This window comes from Phacochoerus africanus, chromosome 5, assembly GCF_016906955.1.
Source record: "Phacochoerus africanus isolate WHEZ1 chromosome 5, ROS_Pafr_v1, whole genome shotgun sequence".
In the NCBI taxonomy this organism is placed as follows: domain Eukaryota; kingdom Metazoa; phylum Chordata; class Mammalia; order Artiodactyla; family Suidae; genus Phacochoerus; species Phacochoerus africanus.
In genome coordinates, this window is record NC_062548.1 from 118,959,494 (window position 1) to 118,978,053 (window position 18,560).

At 38.6% G+C, this 18,560-nt stretch overlaps 1 protein-coding gene across 5 annotated transcripts in view; it reads left to right on the plus strand.

The window, feature by feature from the left end:
• Positions 1-18,560, plus strand: part of ITSN2 (intersectin 2) — a 142,690-nt gene that overhangs the window by 98,939 nt on the left and 25,191 nt on the right. For 4 of the 5 annotated variants that reach the window (XM_047782534.1, XM_047782532.1, XM_047782531.1 and 1 more), the window contains exons 25-28: positions 5,550-5,595; positions 5,678-5,799; positions 7,700-7,796; positions 8,223-8,414. In XM_047782534.1, coding sequence (XP_047638490.1) covers positions 5,550-5,595; positions 5,678-5,799; positions 7,700-7,796; positions 8,223-8,414 — 457 coding nt within the window. Of the gene's footprint in view, positions 1-5,549; positions 5,596-5,677; positions 5,800-7,699; positions 7,797-8,222; positions 8,415-10,665; positions 14,054-18,560 lie in introns of those variants that run through there. The other variant, XM_047782535.1, reaches the window with a different exon arrangement.

Here is an 18,560-nt window from a genome sequence, read left to right on the forward strand (position 1 = left end):
CGGGATCCGAGCCGTGTCTGCAACCTACACCACAGCTCACGGCAACGCCGGATCGTTAACCCACTGAGCAAGGGCAGGGACCGAACCCGCAACCTCATGGTTCCTAGTCGGATTCGTTAACCACTGCGCCACCACGGGAACTCCTACTTCATTCATCTTTGAGCAAATGTCTCCTAAAACTCAAGTCTTAACAATTTGACAATAGTCATTGTTACATCTTTTTTTTTTTTTCTTTTTGCCATTTCTTGGGCCACTCCCACGGCATATGGAGGTTCCCAGGCTAGGGGTTGAATTGGAGCTGCAGCTGCTGGCCTACACCAGAGCCACAGGAACTTGGAATCCAAGCCAGCGTCTGTGACCCACACCACAGCTCACGGCAATGCCAGATCCTTAACTCACTGAGTAAGGCCAGGGATCAAACCGCAACCTCATGGTTCCTAGTCAGATTCGTTAACCACTGAGCCACGACGGGAACTCCATGGCATTAGTCATTCTTTCAAATAAAATGTTATTCCATGAAAACCTAGTTTAGATCACAATTTAATCACCCAAGGCTTTTCCTTGGGACAGTCCTTATACTTGAGTATACAGCAGAAATACCTTAGGCTCATTTCATTTGATCACCCAGACTTTTCTTTCTTTTTTTTTTTCCTTGCAATTCTTTTTTTTTTATTACTCAAAGAATTTATTACATTTATAGTTATGCAATGATCATCGCAAACCAATTTTACAGGATTTCCAACCCATAATCTCAGCGCATTCCCCGACCCCCCAAACTGTCTCCTTTGGAGACCATAAGTTTTTCAATGTCTGTGAGTCAGCATCTGTTCTGCAAAGTTCAGTCTGTACTTTTTTCAGATTCCACATGTCAGTGAAAGCATTTGATGTTGGTGTCTCATTGTATGGCTGACTTCACTTAGCATGATAATTTCTAGGTCCATCCATGTTGCTAAAAATGCTATTATTTCCTTCCTTTTAATGGCCGAGTAATATTCCATTGTGTATATGTACCACATCTTCTTGATCCACTCCTCTGTCAATGGACATTTAGATTGTTTCCATGTCTTGGCTATTGCAAATAGTGCTGCAATGAACATCGGAGTACATGTGTCTTTGCAAGTCGTTGTTTTCTCTGGATAGATGCCCAGGAGTGGGATTGCTGGGTCAAATGGTAGTTCTATTTTTAATTTTCTGAGGCATCTCCATACTGTTTTCCACAGTGGTTGCACCAATTTACAATCCCACCAACAGTGTACCAGGGTTCCTTTTTCTCCACACCCTCTCTAGCACTTACTGTTTGTAGACTTTTGGATGATGGCCATTCTGGCTGGTGTAAGGGGGTACCTCAGAGTGGTTTGATTTGCATTTCTCTAATAATGAGTGACGTTGAACATCTTTTCATGTGTTTTTTGGCCATCTGTATGTCTTCTTTGGAGAATTGTCTGTTTAGATCTTCTGCCCATTTTTTGGTGGGGTTGTTTGTTTTTGATGGGGCTGTTTGTTTTTTTGGTATTGAGCTATAGGAGGTGTTTATAAATTTTGGAGATGAATCCCTTGTCAGTTGATTCACTTGCAAAGATTTTCTCCCATCCTGTGGGTTGTCTTTTTGTTTTGTTTAGGGTTTCCTTTGCTGTGCAGAAACTTTTCAGTTTGATTAGGTCCCATTTGTTTATTTTTGTTTTTACTGTCATTACTCTAAGAAGTGGATCTGAGAAGATATTGCTGTCGTTTATGTCAGAGGGTGTTTGGCCTATGTTTTCCTCTAAGAGTTTGATAGTGTCTGGTCTTATATGTAGGTCTTTAATCCATTTGGAGTTGATTTTTGTGTATGGTGTTAGGAAGTGTTCTAATTTCATTCTTTTCCATGTGGCTGTCCTGTTTTCCCAGCACCACTTAATTGAGCAAGCTCTCCTTTCTCCATTGCATATCCTTGCCTCCTTTGTCATAGATGAGTTGGCTGTAGGTGCATGGGTTGAATTCTGGGCTTTCTATCCTGTTCCACTGATGTGTATGTTTGTCTTTGTGCCAGTACCATACAGTTTTGATGATCGTTGCTTTGTAGTATAGTCTGAAGGGCAGGAGCCTGATTCCTCCAGCTCCACTTTTCTTTTTCAGGATGTCTTTGGCTATTCTGGGTGTTTTGTGCTTCCAAACAAACTTTAAAATATTTTGTTCAAGTTCTGTGGAAAATGTCCTTGGTAATTTGATAGCGATTGCATTGAATCTGTAGATTGCCTTGGATAGTAGAGTCATTTTGATAATATTAACTCTTCCAATCCAGGAGCATGGTATGTCTTTCCATCTATTTGTGTCATCTTTGATTTCTTTCATCAGTGTCTTGTAGTTTTCAGAGTATAGGTCTTTTGTCTCCTTAGATAGGTTTACTCCTAGGTATTTTATTCTTTTGGATGTGATGGTAAACGGGATTGCTTCCCTAATTTCTCTTTCTGAGCTTTCATTGTTAGTGTATAGAAATGCTGTCGATTTCTGTGTATTAATTTTGTATCCTGAGACTTTGCCAAATTCATGGATGAGCTCTAACAGTGTTCTGATAGAGTCTTTAGGATTCTCTAGGTATAGTATTATGTCATCCGCAAATAGTGATAGTTTTACTTCTTCCTTTCCAATTTGGATTCCTTTTATGTCTTTTACTTCTCTGATTGCTATGGCTAGGACTTCCAAAACTATGTTGAAGAGTAGTGGCGAGAGTGGACATCCTTGTCTTGTTCCTGATCTCAGCGGGAATTCTTTCAGCTTTTCACCATTGAGAATGATGTTTGCTGTGGGTTTGTCATATATGGCCTTTATTATGTTGAGGTAGGTTCCCTCTATGCCTACTTCCTGAAGGGTTTTTATCAGAAATGGGTGTTGGATTTTGTCAGAGACTTTTTCTGCATCTGTTGAGAGGACCATATGGTTTTTATTCTTCAGTTTGTTAATGTGGTGTATCACACTGATTCATTTTCAGATATTGAAGAACCCTTGCATCCCTGGGATAAATCCCACTTGATCCTGATGTACAATCCTTTTAATGTATTGTTGGATGAGGTTCACTCGTATTTTGTTGAGGATTTTTGCATCAATGTTCATCAGTGAAATTTGCCTGTGGTTTTCTTTTTTTGTGGTATATTTGTCTGGTTTTGGTATCAGGGTGATGGTGGCCTCAAAGAATGAGCTTGGAAGTATCCTTTCCTCTGCAATTTTTTGGAATAGTTTCAGAAGGAGAGGTGTTAGCTCTTCTCTAAATGTTTGGTAGAATTCGCCTGTGAAGCCATCTGGTCCTGGACCTTTGTGTGTTGGAAGTATTTTAATCACAGTTTCAATTTCCGTTCTTGTGATTGGTCCATTCATCTTTCCTATTTCATCTTGGTTTAGTCTTGAAAGATCATACTTTTCTAAGAATTTGTCCATTTCTTCTAAGTTTTCCATTTTATTGGCGTATAGTTGCATATAGTAGTCTCTTATGATCCTTTGTATTTCTGTGATGTCCCTTGTTACTTCCTTTTCATTTCTAATTTTTTTGATTTGAGTCCTCTGTTTTTTTCTTGCTAAGTCTGGCCAAGGGTTTATCAGTTTTGTTGATCTTTTCAAAGAACCATCTTTTCATTTCATTGATCTTTTCTATGGTTTTCTTTGTTTTTGTTTCATTGATTTCTGCTCTGATCTTTATGATTTCTTTCCTTCTACTAACTTTAGGTCTTGTCTTTTCTTCTCTCTCGATCTGCTTTAGATGTAAAGTTAACTTGTTTATTTGTGCTTTTTCTTGTTTCCTGAGGTGGGCTTGTATTGCTATAACCTTTCCTCTTAGAACGGCTTTTGCCGCATCCCATAGGTTTTGGAGTGTTGAATCTTTGTTGTTATTTGCTTCTAGGTATTTTTTAATTTCCTCTTTGATTTCTTCAGTGATCCATTGGTCATTTAGAAGCATGTTGTTTAGTCTCCATTTGTTTGTGTTTTTTGCAGTTTTTTTCTTGTTGATTTCCAGTCATATAGCATTGTGGTTGGAAAAGATGCTTGATATGATTTCAATTTTCTTAAAGTTACCAAGGTTGGATTTGTAGCCGAGAATGTGATCAGTCTTAGAGAATGTCCCATGTGCAATCACCCAGACATTTTAAAAGACATTTATCTGAGGAGTAAACTTGAAATTTTTGCTGCTAGACCAAAGACATTATTAGGTGAAGCTTGCTTTGTTTGTCTTACTGTGAGCTGATGGCTGTGAAGAATACTGTGACTACTAGTATAATTTGCACCACTGCTGTGATTGATGCTAAGCATCAGCAATTTTATCCACCAGTGTAAATGTTGATTAACAAAGAGGTAAATAATCTTAGTAATATTATGAAAGTAGCTTTTATCTCCCAGACCCTGAAAGGGGATAAAAAGGACTGCCCCTGGGGATCTACAAACCACACATTGAGAACCACCAAGACTGCTTAGGTTGGCTTCTGGCTCTGCTACTTAGAGAAGAGGCTAGGTGACCCTGGACAAGTTACTTTACTTTTCTTTTTTTTCTTTTCTTTCTTTCTTTTTTTTTTGTCTTTTTTTAAATTTGTCTTTTTAGGGCCACACCCATGGCATATGGAGGTTCCCAGGCTAGGGGTCAAATCAGATCTGTAGCTGCCGGCCTATACCACAGCGACAGCAATGAGGGACCTGAGCTGCGTCTGCAACGTACACCACAGCTCACAGCAACGTTGGATCCTTAACCCACTGAGTGAGGCCAGGGATCAAACCCACATCCTCATGGATGCTAGTTGGGTTCAGTAACCACTGAGCCACAACAGGAACTCCTAGTTCACTTTTCTGTATTTCACCTTCCTTCTTTGTAAGATGGGGATAGTCTTAATTATTTAATAGTGTTATTGCAAAAATTAACTAAATGAATATATACAAAATTCTTAGAACACTACCTGTTACATAGTACATACTCAAAAAAAAGTCAGCTATTGACTCTCATCTCTGCTTCCGTGCTTTTACCATAGCAATGTTCACCAAGAGAGAAAAAAAAATTTACCCCTGCCCTTGTCTTGTTCAAATTCCTAAAAAGAGTAAATGTGGTTGGCATAATTTATCTTGTAAAGTCAAACAGATCACAGTTACTAGGGTATGCATTTTTTGTTCTTAGGTCAGGTTCAGAAGAAATGTGGCGAAAAATTAAGATTAAAAGCATTGCGTCCTGTGCAGCAGGAGCAAAACTCACATATGCCTTAACACACCCGGCGCACATATATTATGTGTGGTGGGCCTTGGTTCTAACCCATTGATACATGGAATGTGTATTTGTCCTGGATGGTTATGTTTAATACTCAGATAAGATTCAGAGAATGAGCTATACCTATTGAGTAAGTGGATGCCAACATCAGATACTTATATGTAATGCATTGTGTTAGAACCAGATTTCCCCATAAGTGTTGGATTCTTACCTTGATTAATATAAGTTAATCATCATTTTGCTTTATAGAAATCTCTAATTCCTAATAGTCCTTTGTACTTTTAAATCTGAATTACATTAGAAGATGATAAAACAGTATATGTTTTCCTTGCAGAGTTTTGGGAGTGCAAGCAAATCTGGAACATCAAACAAGAAACCTGGTATGTATAATAATGAAGCTAAAAAACTGCAAAAGTGTTTAGTAGTCTTGAATTCATAGTTTCTTATTTTTCTTCTTTTCAGAGATTGCTCAAGTAACTTCAGCATATGTGGCTTCTGGTTCTGAACAACTTAGCCTTGCACCAGGACAGTTAATATTAATTCTAAAGAAAAATACAAGTGGTTGGTGGCAAGGGGAATTACAGGTAATAATCTTTAAATAACATTGATTTTATTATAAAAAGTCATGTGGGCTCATTAGAAAATTAAGAATAAAAATTTTAGATCACCTATAATCATACCACTTGGAGATAATCAATATTTATCATTTAATGGATTATGTGTCTTTCTAGTCTTTTCCCTGTTTATTTTTAGCACAGTTGATGTTATAAGTAACAATGTGAAGAATAATTTTCTCTAAAGACATAATCGTTTTCTAATAATACCTGCTTTAATAAACCATAGGTTACCTTCCTAAAGGAAAGCTTATATCATCTTTGCCTGGGATAACTTCAGACTTGCAGTATAGCTTCCAGGGAAAAAAAACATGATCCACACTGTGTGCTGAGAAAGTACTACCCATTGGACTGTCCCCACACAGTCTTGTTTTTGAAACAGCAGTGCAGTGAAAGGAAGTGCAGGAATAAGTGGGTCTATTTTTTTTCATAAACTGTTAGCAGAGACAGTAATTACATATGTTTTGATACATACAGGGATTTTTTTTCTCACCCCTTAAATTTCTAAAGTTAAAACTAAAAAGCACTTTAGGATTAAAAGATGGTAGCAGGTGTAAGAGCTGAATTTTTATGTAAAATTGATATGTGATTAAAATATGGAGGGTTAACATAGCTTTATTCTTGCTAATCAGGAGCTTAGAGTTTCTAAAGAACAGTGAAGTTTTGAAATTAAGTATCTTCTTGAATAATCACCTGAAATTTCACCTTCTGATTTGTTTTGAAGATTGACCTAAATGGGAAACATGGCTTTCCATGAATTTTGTTCATAATCTCCTGATTAATTATTAACAGAGCCCTAATAGATATTTACTATGAGCTTTATCATTTTAAATGTTGACTTAGGGTAATATTTTTTATTATTTAATTGAAAATGCAGAGAGCTTTGAGCCTGAAAGATCTCCAAATAGACTTCTACAGATAGCATTGAGATGCATATTGAATCTTCCAGTGTTTTATATTGACCTTGAAGGCCAGTGCAAAATTCAGGTGTTCCCAAGACACCCTCATTTCTTACACCAGCTGTAAGTTTGAGGGTCTCCAAGACCACTCTCAAGTTCTATAATTTGCCATAAGCACTCACAGGACTCGCTGAAAGCTGTTTCACTCATGGTTACAGTTTATTACAGCAAAAAGATTTAGATTAAAAATAGCCAAGGGAAGAGTTCCCATTGTGGCTCAGCAGTAACAAACATGACTAGTATCCATGAGGATGCAGGTTCAATCCCTAGCTTCTTTCAGTGGATTAAGGATCTGGCATTGCTGTGGCTGTGATGTAGGCTAGTGGCTACAGCTCCAATTTAACCCCTAGCCTGGGAACTTCTGTATGCCACAGGTGCAGCCCTAAAAAGACACACACACACACACACACACAAAGTAGTCAAGGGAGGAGATGTATGAGGCAGAGTTCAGGAGCTTCCAGTCGTCCTCTCCCAGTGGAGTCATGGACATTATTAAATCCTCTTGGCAACAATGCACATGGAATATTATCCAGAAGAAAAGCTCACTTGAGCCTTGGCTACCAGAGTTTTCTCTGGGGCTCCATCACATAGACGCAATTGACTGCCCACATGGCTGAACTCAGTCTCCAGTCCCTCCAGAGTTCATGCTATGTGACACAGAGTGCCCACCATGAATCACACTCTTAGACTAGCCAGTATAGTTAAGAGCACCACATAAACTAAGACTCTCAACAAACAAGACATGCCAAAGGTTTAGAGATTACCTTCCAGGAGCCAAAGGCAAAGGCCAAACCTCTTTTGGGGCAAGATTAAATTCTTTACTACTCTGCTAGGGGTTTTCTCATTCTTGGTTTATATCTCAGTAATTGTCTTTAGTCTCATCTTTTGTATTCATTTTGCTAATTTTATAGGCCAGAGGGAAAAAGCGACAGAAAGGATGGTTTCCTGCCAGCCACGTTAAACTTTTGGGTCCAAGTAGTGAAAGAACTACACCTGCTTTTCATCCTGGTATGGAAATGGGTTAACTTGTATTTCATCTTAGAGACCTTTTAAGCTGCTGCTTAAAACAGCAGCTTCTTAGATAACTAATTTTTTGAAAAATATTTTAAAATTTGTTCTTTCTTCACCTCTGCCTAAAAGTAATATTACAGTGGGAACTTCCTCTCTAAAAAGTTCTGTGAAGGGTCAGCCAACTGTTCAGTGATACTTCAGCCACCTCATTCCTTGAAGTTTTTTAGTTGCTATATTATCATACTTTTAGTAAAGCAAAGCAGCTACTTGGAACTCTGACTGCAGTTGAGAAATTCTTGTTTTTATACAACAGGGAATGGGGGAAAGAAGGTGGAAGAGAACAGCTAAAGGGAAATTACAGCTGAATTTTAACATGTGATCCTCATTGTTTAATTTGTTACTTTGTTGTTCTTTCTCTGGCAGTGTGTCAGGTGATTGCCATGTATGACTATATAGCAAATAACGAGGATGAGCTAAATTTCTCCAAGGGACAACTTATCAATGTTTTGAACAAAGATGATCCTGACTGGTGGCAAGGAGAAATCAATGGGGTGACTGGTCTCTTTCCTTCAAACTACGTTAAGATGACGACAGACGCAGATCCAAGTCAACAATGTGAGTAATATCAAACTGTTTACTTCCTAACTAGTGCGTAAGCTTTAGTATGCAGTGCTACACTCACTACTGCCCTGGATCACAGCTTAAACTCCACACTGCACTCATGTGTACTTAATGTTCAGAGTAAGAAAACAAGCAAACTTGTTCATAAGATCAAAAGTTATATTGCTTTATTTTAAATGCTTCTTTCCTAGCTTCAGACCTTACTCTTTGACTTTATCTAAAAAAAGTTATAATTCTCTCATGGGTTCTTTGGTATGATGGCAGTCTATACTGCAGCTTCTCTTTATTCCAGCCTTTTTCAGCTTAATAAAGAGTAGCTAGCAATTACCCTATTCACTTATTCAAAATAACCCTTTTAGTGTAGAGGTGCTGTTAATTTTGCAACCTTCTCATTTATTTCCCTCGTCTTTATACATCATCCAAGTCAGAAGAAAATTTTATAGAAAATCTTAAAATTTATTTTATAAATAAAGGATTTGCAGAACTCTCATTAGGTGATTTTTTTTTTTTAGATAGATAACTTATGCGAGTGACAAGAGATATATGAATCAAGATCTATTTCACTATTTTTACAACAAGATTTCAGATCTCAAAGTATGAGATTTGATACTACATAAAATTATCTCTTAGTGTTAGATATAGGTATAGATATATATCTTAGTCTTTCTTACATTTGACAATAAACATAGCATTAATAATTAGAGAACAAATGGTACTTGGAAATAATTTTTACCTGTATAAAACAGATTTCACTTTTACCCACCTTTTGATTTTTTTGTCTTTTTTTGGTAAAATATATCATGATTTGTACTTTTATCATTCTTGTGAAATTATCTAAAAGCTTTAGCCTTTCATTTTAACTTAGCTTCTAAGAACATATAAATGTAAAAGCTGATTCAGTGCAAGTATTATGAATTTACTTTGTATTGTATCTATAATTTTAAAATATTAGTGCATTATTTTCACTTTAAAGCTTGTAAAGATAGTCTGATTTTGTGAGAAGACTGTCTTCTAGATAAAACAAATGAATTTCCCAGTTTGGAGGTGGAGTCCAGTTTTTTACGGTTTAAACATTCTCAAAAAAAAACTCAGGATTTTAGGAGAGGTAGTAAAGAAAATTTATAACAACTTGGATTACCTAAATGAGTGACCGTTTTTAAACTCTGCTAATAGTTTGGCAGTTTTCAGTACTTGCCAGTTTATCCAATTAATTAGAAATACCTGAAATGTCTTTCCTGAACCTGAGCAAGGAAGGTACTTTTTAGACTTACTGGGTCTAGAAGACTTTGGCTAAGTGATCCCTGGAACATTCCAGTTTATCAGTACATTTGGCTTATATGGTGCCTACAATGTAGAGTGGGGAGTTCCCGTTGTGGCTCAGTGGCAATGAATCTGACTAGCATCCAAGAGGACACAGGTTCCATCCCTGGCCTCACTCAGTGGGTTACGGATCCGGCATTGCCCTGAGCTGTGGTGTAGGTCGCAGATGCAGCTTGGATCCTGCATTGCTGTGGCTCTGGTGTAGGCCGGCAGCTGTAGCTCCGATTAGACCCCCAGCCTGGGAACCTCCATATGCTGTGGGTGCAGCCCTAAAAAGACAAAAAAAAATGTAGAGTGATGGTATTCCAAACTATTTTGTTGTTTATCTTGTTTCCTCGTGGTGGAACACTTTTTTCAATTAAGTCTTATAAGGAGTATAAAGAACAGATAAAAGCTGTTCTAAAGGAAGAATGAGTTCTAAAGGAGTTTATGAGTCTGTGAAAACTGGTTAAGTTTTAGACTATCGTTTTGTGTTTCTGGAGCCCTTATAAATGTTATTTTCGGAGTTCCCGTTGTGGCTTAGCAGAAACAAATCTGACTAGTATCCATGAGGACGCAGGTTTGATCCCTGGCCTCGATCAGTGGGTTAAGGATCCGGCATTGCCCTGAGCTGTGGTGTAGGTTGAAGACGCAGCTCAGATCCCACATTGCTGTGGCTGGGGTGAAGGCCAGCAGCTGCAGCTCCAATTCAGCCACTAGCCTGGGAACCTCCATATACCATGGGTGCAGCCCTAAAAAGACATACATACATACATAAATAAATAAATAAATAATATTTTCATTTTATTTTGTAGTTAGGATATTTTCTAAAGATGAAGAATTTTAATAGTTCGAATTTGTTGATGCTGCATGTAATTAGTAGAATTTTTAATCACCCACTTAATTTGCTTTATGTTCATTTTATTCCTCATTTTTCTTTTTATAGGACCCAATGTTGTCTTCCAGTGTGAAAGCACCCCAGAGACCCACTATCCAAGTTTGACTCTAGCGTGGAGGCAGGGCAGGCTGCCCTGATCAAATATCTCCTACACAATTCGTTAACTTCGTTCGAATGTTAGAGCCACTTGTGATTATTTCTTTGTGTTTCTCATTTACAGTTAAAATTTATTTGTAACAAGTGAAAGGATAGTGGGTCTTTGTGTGGCTTTCCCTGCTGTTCACTCTGGCATCCTCTAGCACTTTTCTTCTTTTTTAATTTGGTAATTGTAGGTCATTAGCATGCACATCGAGTTTGCCCTTACATGGTGGGAGTTCAAACACACAAAGACCCACTATTTGCACAAACTATTCTTGCTGGTGTGGAATGGGCTGCCATGCTTTTCTAATGTTACTGCAACATGTATATTCATTACAGAATTCAGAATTGCTTATGTTTTGCTATTATGTTTGACCTAATCTTAATCACAGTGAGCTCTTAATTGGTTCAGCAGTTTGTCCCCCAATGTGCAACATTTAGTTTATTACTTTCGGATATGCCACTATGAATACCAGTATTTAAATTTGTTTAAAGGCCAAGAATTGGAAATATCCTTTTCTCTATTTTCTGTGTATTTTAGGGTGGGAGCAGTAACACTTTTGGGGAGCTTTTCTTATCTCATAGAGGAAGCAAGTGGCCTGCCCCAGCAGTATGTGTAGAGCAGGGTGCGTCTTATCTGTTTCAGCTGCCCAAGAGGGAACACCCTACTGCAGGAGTTCCTTGGGAAATCTTGTGTGCTCTGGGCTAATGAGGATACTGCATAAGTGCTGCAGTGGTCACTTGTTACTTCTTTATTGGCGACCTGAAAATGGATTGTTTGGGGGAATGAAAGGCTCCCATCATTGACCATGAGATAGAAAACCTTCTGTACCTTAGAGCATTTATGTCTATACATTTTAAAGTCAGAATTTACATTACCTATTTTAATTACGTGACTGCATGTCCCAGGTCACAAAGGGACACTGGTTGACATTCTTCTTAATGTGTCTAGTAAAGATCATAAGGAATCCTTGAACCAGCCATACAGGCTCTGTCTAGTTGAGAATGAAGTCCAGTGAAGGAAAGACGTGTGAGAGCTGACATTCCTCTATGTCCACGAAGCTGCTTTGAGGCTAGAGGGTTGATTTTACCATTCAGAATTCTCTGGCTAATGTCTCTTCTTCAACCACATTGGCTACTTTGGCATAGGATTTTATTTCTTTTCCTTGAATGGAAAACACTTTAAAGCTAATAAACATTATTATAAGCCAATAAACGTGAGAGGGCTTAGCTGAAACAAAAGAAGTTTTAGTGGGCAGGATTAAACTATATTTGAAAATCAGTGAGAAGTTTATGCAATTTAAAATGTTTACAAGCTGCAGTGCAATCTACTGTTTATGAATGTCCAAGTATTATCAGGAAAAGTGTACATACAATCACAGAGTCTTATTTCCTCACAGAGTTCTTTAAGAAGAGTGAAATATGTTTTTATATCTCTGAGTTAACATTAGAGGCATCTTTTGTGCAATATTCATGTTGATGTGCCTGTACATTATGACTGGATGATTTCAGTGATACATTACTAAATCATACCTTTATGACACTTCAGAAAGAATCAGCAGTTTAGTTAGAACTTCACAAAGTTCAAATGTCTGTGTTCCAAAATGCTTTACACCATTGGGATGTGTGGTGATATGTATGTGTACTCTGAGGCAGGGATTTCTGGTTACAGGCCCCACCTCAGTTTTTAGCATTCAGCATCATCATGATACCTTTATAAAGTACAACATTTATAGGAAAGCAATAATATCATTATACAGGTGGCATAACAGATTTGCCTGCAGTCACTAAAGGGGACAGTGCAAAGATTGAGTCCTTGTGAATTCAGCTGACCTTCCATAGTATACAGACGACTTAGTCTTGCCTTTTATTTGCTGAGTTTTCTGCTTTTGCACCCATTAATTGGGTTCAGATTAAGGGCAGTTACTTTAAATCCATTTTAAACACTGAGGTTAGAAATTAAAGCACTTAATTAGCCACATGATTTGGTATAACATTTTCTCTTTATAATTTGAATTTGGGCTTATTTAATACACTGATAAATTATTTCAAAGATATTTTTATAACTCAAATTGCTTCACTTTTACACTGATAAATATAGATTACTAAGAATGACATTCAAGTAGAGCTTAGCATCCATAATCAATTTGAAAATAATATATTCATCAGGTACCTATGGAGTAAATCACATAATGGCGTATTTAAGCTGAGCCTCTGTCTGGAAAGTAAATTTACTGTATTTACAGAAATACCTCTCTTTATTTAGGTATTTTGTCAGATATCTCAGAGGAAGCTAAAAGGAAATGGTATGACATATAATAATAATAATCTGTCCTTCTTAAAAGAGCATGCAGTCCTTTGCAGTACCTCATATTCAGCCACGTATTTGCTCTTTTCCTCATTCAGTATGAGGCGGCTTTCAGTTTGCTTAGAAAGCAACATTAGAAGGAAAGAGTTTATCAGGAACATAGAATTTTAGAACGGGAGCACAGCTGAACAAATCTGAACCCTATAGGAGGTAAAGAGTTAAAGTACCTGTTTATTTAAAAATTGCAACATGTAATAATCATTTTTAAAGTATGTAATTAAACCTGATGAGTTTTCCAGCAATGAAGAAAAATCAGTTCCAAGACCAAAGCTGATTTTTTAGAAAATCAGAAAATTTAAATCAACCTACCTGTTGTATAGTTTCCTCTAAAACTTTATCTTGAGTCATTTTAAAATACAACTCTTAATACAATGTAACTGCTATTTTAGTGTTTTACAATATAATATGAATGTTGATAGTTTAAAATAAAGAAAGTGGGGGAGTTCTCAGGTGGTTCAGTGGGTTAAGGATCTGTCCTTGTCACTGCTGTGGCGTGGGTTTGATCTCTGGCCCAGAAATTTCCACGTGTAGCAAGTGCGGCTGAAAAAAAGAAAGTGAGGGAAGGAAAAGTAGAGAAAGAAATGCCAATTCAAGTCCAAAGCTTTATTTGCCAAGTTTTCTTAGAATGAATTTTACCAAGTTATAAATTCTTGTAAATAGAATCTATAATGGAATTACTGAGAGACTTTTGCCTAAAGTGGCATTATTGGATGCTGCTGTGATGCTACTGTAATGTAATAAATTATTAAATTGTTGCAAAGTGCTGTTTTTTTGCCTTAAATTTTTATTTTGTGTGTCTTGAAAACTATAGTGTTAAAGGTATTGAGATTGTGCAAATGCTGGGCACGCTTGGCATGAGGTAATACGTTCTTATTTTTACAAAATTGTAATTTAACTATGCAAGTGTGTTTATTAAAAGAACACAAACTATGTTACTTGTATTGTGTATTTCTTTTGAAGCAGCCTTTAAAACTTATTTTTACTCATTTATATGTAGTCCTGATTGAATTTTTTTGGAATTTCTCTTTTTCCTTAACATAGTTTCCAGGTACAAGGCCAGCAAATGATTTTATAGTAACAGGGAACAAAAGAAATTTTTAAGTGGTAAAGATTGAGCTAGTTTGATCCAAGATAAACATATGTATCGCAAAAGCAAAATAAATTCTGATTTGAAAGTAATAAAAAATATAATCTGGGATAGTAATAGATTGCTACATTATTTATAATTTTTACTCCCAATTTTTTCTCTAAAAGGTTTGGAAGGAATTTACAATACTCATTGCAAATGTAGAATAACACATTTTTCGTACAAAATAAGAGCTTATATAAAGTAAATGAAACTGCACTGGGTGCCTGGGAGCACCAGAGTTAAGCAGAGTGTTAGACACTTAAGTGATCAAGGTGGTGGTTTCATGTTGAGTGAAAAAAATGTGGATCAAAATCCAACCCATCCATCAATGTCTGACATAGTCTCTTTCTAAACCCCTTTCCTTATCTCTGGAAAGTCATTCAGGTAACAGGTGTTGTGCATTTGCAGAAGGCCAAGTGGAGTAGTAGGTGCTAAGAATATGAAAATGAGTGCCAGGTGGTCATGGGCTCAGGCAGTGCCTAACTCTGTGAGGGCATCAGCAACACAAGCAGATAATCATAGAACAGCATGCTCGGCGCACTGAGAGTTACTGGCACTGAGAGAGAGTTACTGGCACCAAGAGATGCAGAGGAGGCACACCTCATTCAGCCATAGATGGGTGAATCAGCGAGGACGTCCTGGAGGAGGCAACCGCCAGATCCATCAGCGAAGTCGGACTCAGCCGGCGCGGAGGTGGGATAGAAGTAGCTTGCTGTCTACTGGGCAGAGGCAGGAGGCAGCTCGAGCTCAGAAGGAGAGGTGCAGTTATAAGCTGTTCATTACTGCGGGCGTGGAAGTGGAAAGTGCGGCTCGAGAGCAGACCCAGGGCTAAACCAGAGGTGCCTGGCTTGGCTGCCTGTTGGAATCACGGGGGAACCGTATTAGGCTGTCAAGGCCTGGGTCCCGATTTAAACGGCCTGTGGTGCAGCCTGGCTGTCGGGGTTCCCCAGGCTCCCCAGGTGATTCTGCTGTGAAGCCCTGGGGGAGAAAAGGTCATGAACCAGAGTTCAGAATGGTCTCTGAGGGGAGACTGCAGGAGCCGGGGGTTGAGGGGACGTGTGGGCAGGTGGAAGGGGCAGTTTGATTCCTGGGTGTGTATCTTGATGACGGGGTGGGATCAGGATGCCACCAGCTGCAGTAAAGGGTCAGAGTTGGGGGAAGGAGATGAGTTTGGTTTTGACAACCAAGTATCACAACATCCAGATAGAATTGTCCAGCAGGTAGTGAGAGAAGATATACAGCATCAGAGGTACATCAGCTGGTGGCCTGAACGCATATTGATAGTTTTTGAGTCCCTGAGAGTAAATGAGATGACGTGGGGAGAATATCAGACTTTTGAGGGTAGCAGCAGTTTAAGGGTTGAATAATGAAAGGATCCATGGAGACAGGAAATAAAGGTTCTAGGAGAATTAAGACATTGTTGTGCTAATACTGCCACCAATTTATAAAATAATAAAGTCCTAGCTGCATAACCATCGCTTATACCAGTAAAACGAAAGGGTGTATCACCTCATTACATTTTTACAAGTATGGAAATTAAAACAAGTTAAGTTACTTGTTCAAGTTTACACAGATAGTCAGTTGGTAGAGCTGGGTTCAAACCCAAGTGGTCTGGCTCCTGAGTCCTTGCTGTACCCTCTGTACCAGTGTGCCAATATCACCACCATTCTCACAATAATGACGTTCCTGCAGTACCACCACTGTTTGAACCAATGAAAGACAGGAAAGACCAGAGGCTGCACAGTGTTTTCTCTATGTAAAAAGTACACCCGGAAAAGAGATAAGGAGGGGGGTACTTAATATAACAAATAAGGACAAGAATCTCTAAGAAAAAGGAGTTCCTATTGTGGCTCAGTGGTAACGAACCTGACTAGTATCCATGAGGATGAGGGTTTGATCCCTGGCGTCGCCCAGTGGGTTAAGGATCCGGCATTGCCATGAGCTGTGGTGTAGTTCACAGACGCAGCTCGGATCTGGCATTGCTGTGACTGTGGTGTAGGCTATGCTTCAACCCCTAGCCTGGGAACTTCCATATACTGTGGATGCAGCCCTAAAAAGACCAAAAAAAAAAAAAAAAATCTAAGAGTAATACCCAGAAGGATAAAGCTGAACATAATCACTTTTTTGATAACAGCTTTATTGAGATATAATTTATAGCCCATACATTTCCCTCAACTATACAATTCAGAGGGTTTTGGTGTGTTCACGGGGTAGGCAACCATTACCACAGTCAATTACAGAATATTTTCATCACCTCAAAAACCCAGCACCCATTAGTTATTACCCTTGTGTCTTCCTATGTACCCTGCCTCCCCCACAGCCCTAGGTAACCACTAATCTATGTTTGCCTGTTTTGGAATATAAAAATGAAACCATAAAACATGTGGGGTTCTTGTAATTGGCTTCTTTCGTTTTGCATTATGTTCTCAAGGAACATCATGCTGTAGCATGTATCAGTACTTCATTCCTTTTAATGACCAAATAATATTCCATTGTATGGATGTGCTGCATGTTATTTATCCATTTATTAATTGATGAACACTTGAGTATCTACTTTTTTGGCTATTAGGAATAATGCTGCTGTGTACATTTGCAGATAAGTTTTGTGTAGACATATGTCTTCATTTTTCTTGGGCATATACCCAGGAGTGAAATTGCTGGGTCAAATGGAAATTCTATGTTTCACTTTGGGAGGGGACTGCCATTTTGTTTTCCAAAGTGCCTGTACCATTTTATATTCTCACCAGCAATATTAAGTTGCTGTGTTTTCTCCACATTCTCACCGACACTTGTTATCTGCAGACTTTTTATGAAAGCCATCCTCGTGGGTGTGAGTGACAGCTCAGGGTTTTGATTTTCATCTCCTCCATGACTAATGATGTTGAGCATCTTTTCACTGGCTCATTGGCCATCTGTATTTCTTCTTTGGAGAAATGTGTATTCAGATCCTTGCTGATTTTTAAATTGAGTAGTTTGTCTTCATAATCACTTTTAAAACTTTATTTTTAAAGAACAACAAAGTGTGAAAGATGTGCTTAAGAGAGATATCTTAATGCTGTTGCCAAAGATGAAATCACTGCAAGTGACAAAATCAAAGAATGATGAAATGAGTGCAGTGGGAAGTGTAGTGGGAGGGCTGCTTTGAACCGTGGCTCTGTGAGCGTAGCTCTGTGTCTTAGCCTCGTGTGTAATGAAGACAGTAGGACCTGTATTACAGATGAGACTTAGGCATTTATGAAGCAAGCACCAGTTCAGTGTCTAATACACCGATAACAGAAATAAGTTAACATTTACTAAGTATTTGCTGTGCATTGAGTGATGGGCTAAACACTGGATGTGCGTCTGGGTTAATGAGCAGTGGAGTTAGAGCTTGAATCCAGATCAGACGCCAAAGCTTAAGCTCTTAGCCACTGTTACTTTTTTTTTTCTTTTTTTGCTTTTTAGGGCTGCACCTGCAGCATATGGAGATTCCCAGGCCAGGAGTCTAATCAGAGCTACAGCTGCCAGTCTACACCACAGCCCCAGCAACACCAGATCCGAGCCGCGTCTGTGACCTACACCACAGCACACAGCAACACGGGATCCTTAACCCACTGAGCGAGACCAGGGATCGAACCCGCAACCTCATGGTTCCTACTCGGATTCGTGTCCGCTGTGGAACTCTGGAGTTGCTGTTACTTTAAATCACAAAAGTAGAACTATTGTCATTTAATTCCAAGATACAGATGAGAAGAGAGTAAATGATTCTTTAAGTGAATCCAGGCTGGTCAAGTTAACATTACAAGGTCCTGGAAGGACCTCCTCCTGGCATCCCTGTGTCACCAGTGGTATCTCTTAACTACCAGGAAATCAGTCAGGCAGTGCTATAGAATCAGTGTGTCCTAAACTCAGCAGGATGGGGCATAGTATCATGTGGTCATAAACAGGTTGGAAAATAGGGGTCGTATAATCCTACCACTGGGGAAAAGTAGAGGCATAGGGTGTGTAAGGGGCCTTATGTCATGTAGACACAAAGAAGAGCTAAAGGAGCGTGAGGGCCCTGTTGGCCTTTTCAGTGCCTTTGGGTTCCTTGGCATCCCAAGTATTTATACTGGCACCTTTTTTCCTCTAGAACTCAGTTCAGCAAGCATTCAGGTTTATACACCCCATTTTCAATGTTTCACCTCAAATAGGATTGCAGTGCAAGCACTATTTAAAATGGCCTGGTGTTTCAAAGTGCACAACTTGAGCCAAGAGACCTGGATTTAAGGATTTCATAGCTCTAAGTTCTCCAGTAAGTCACTTAACCACCAAGCCTCAGGTTCTCCA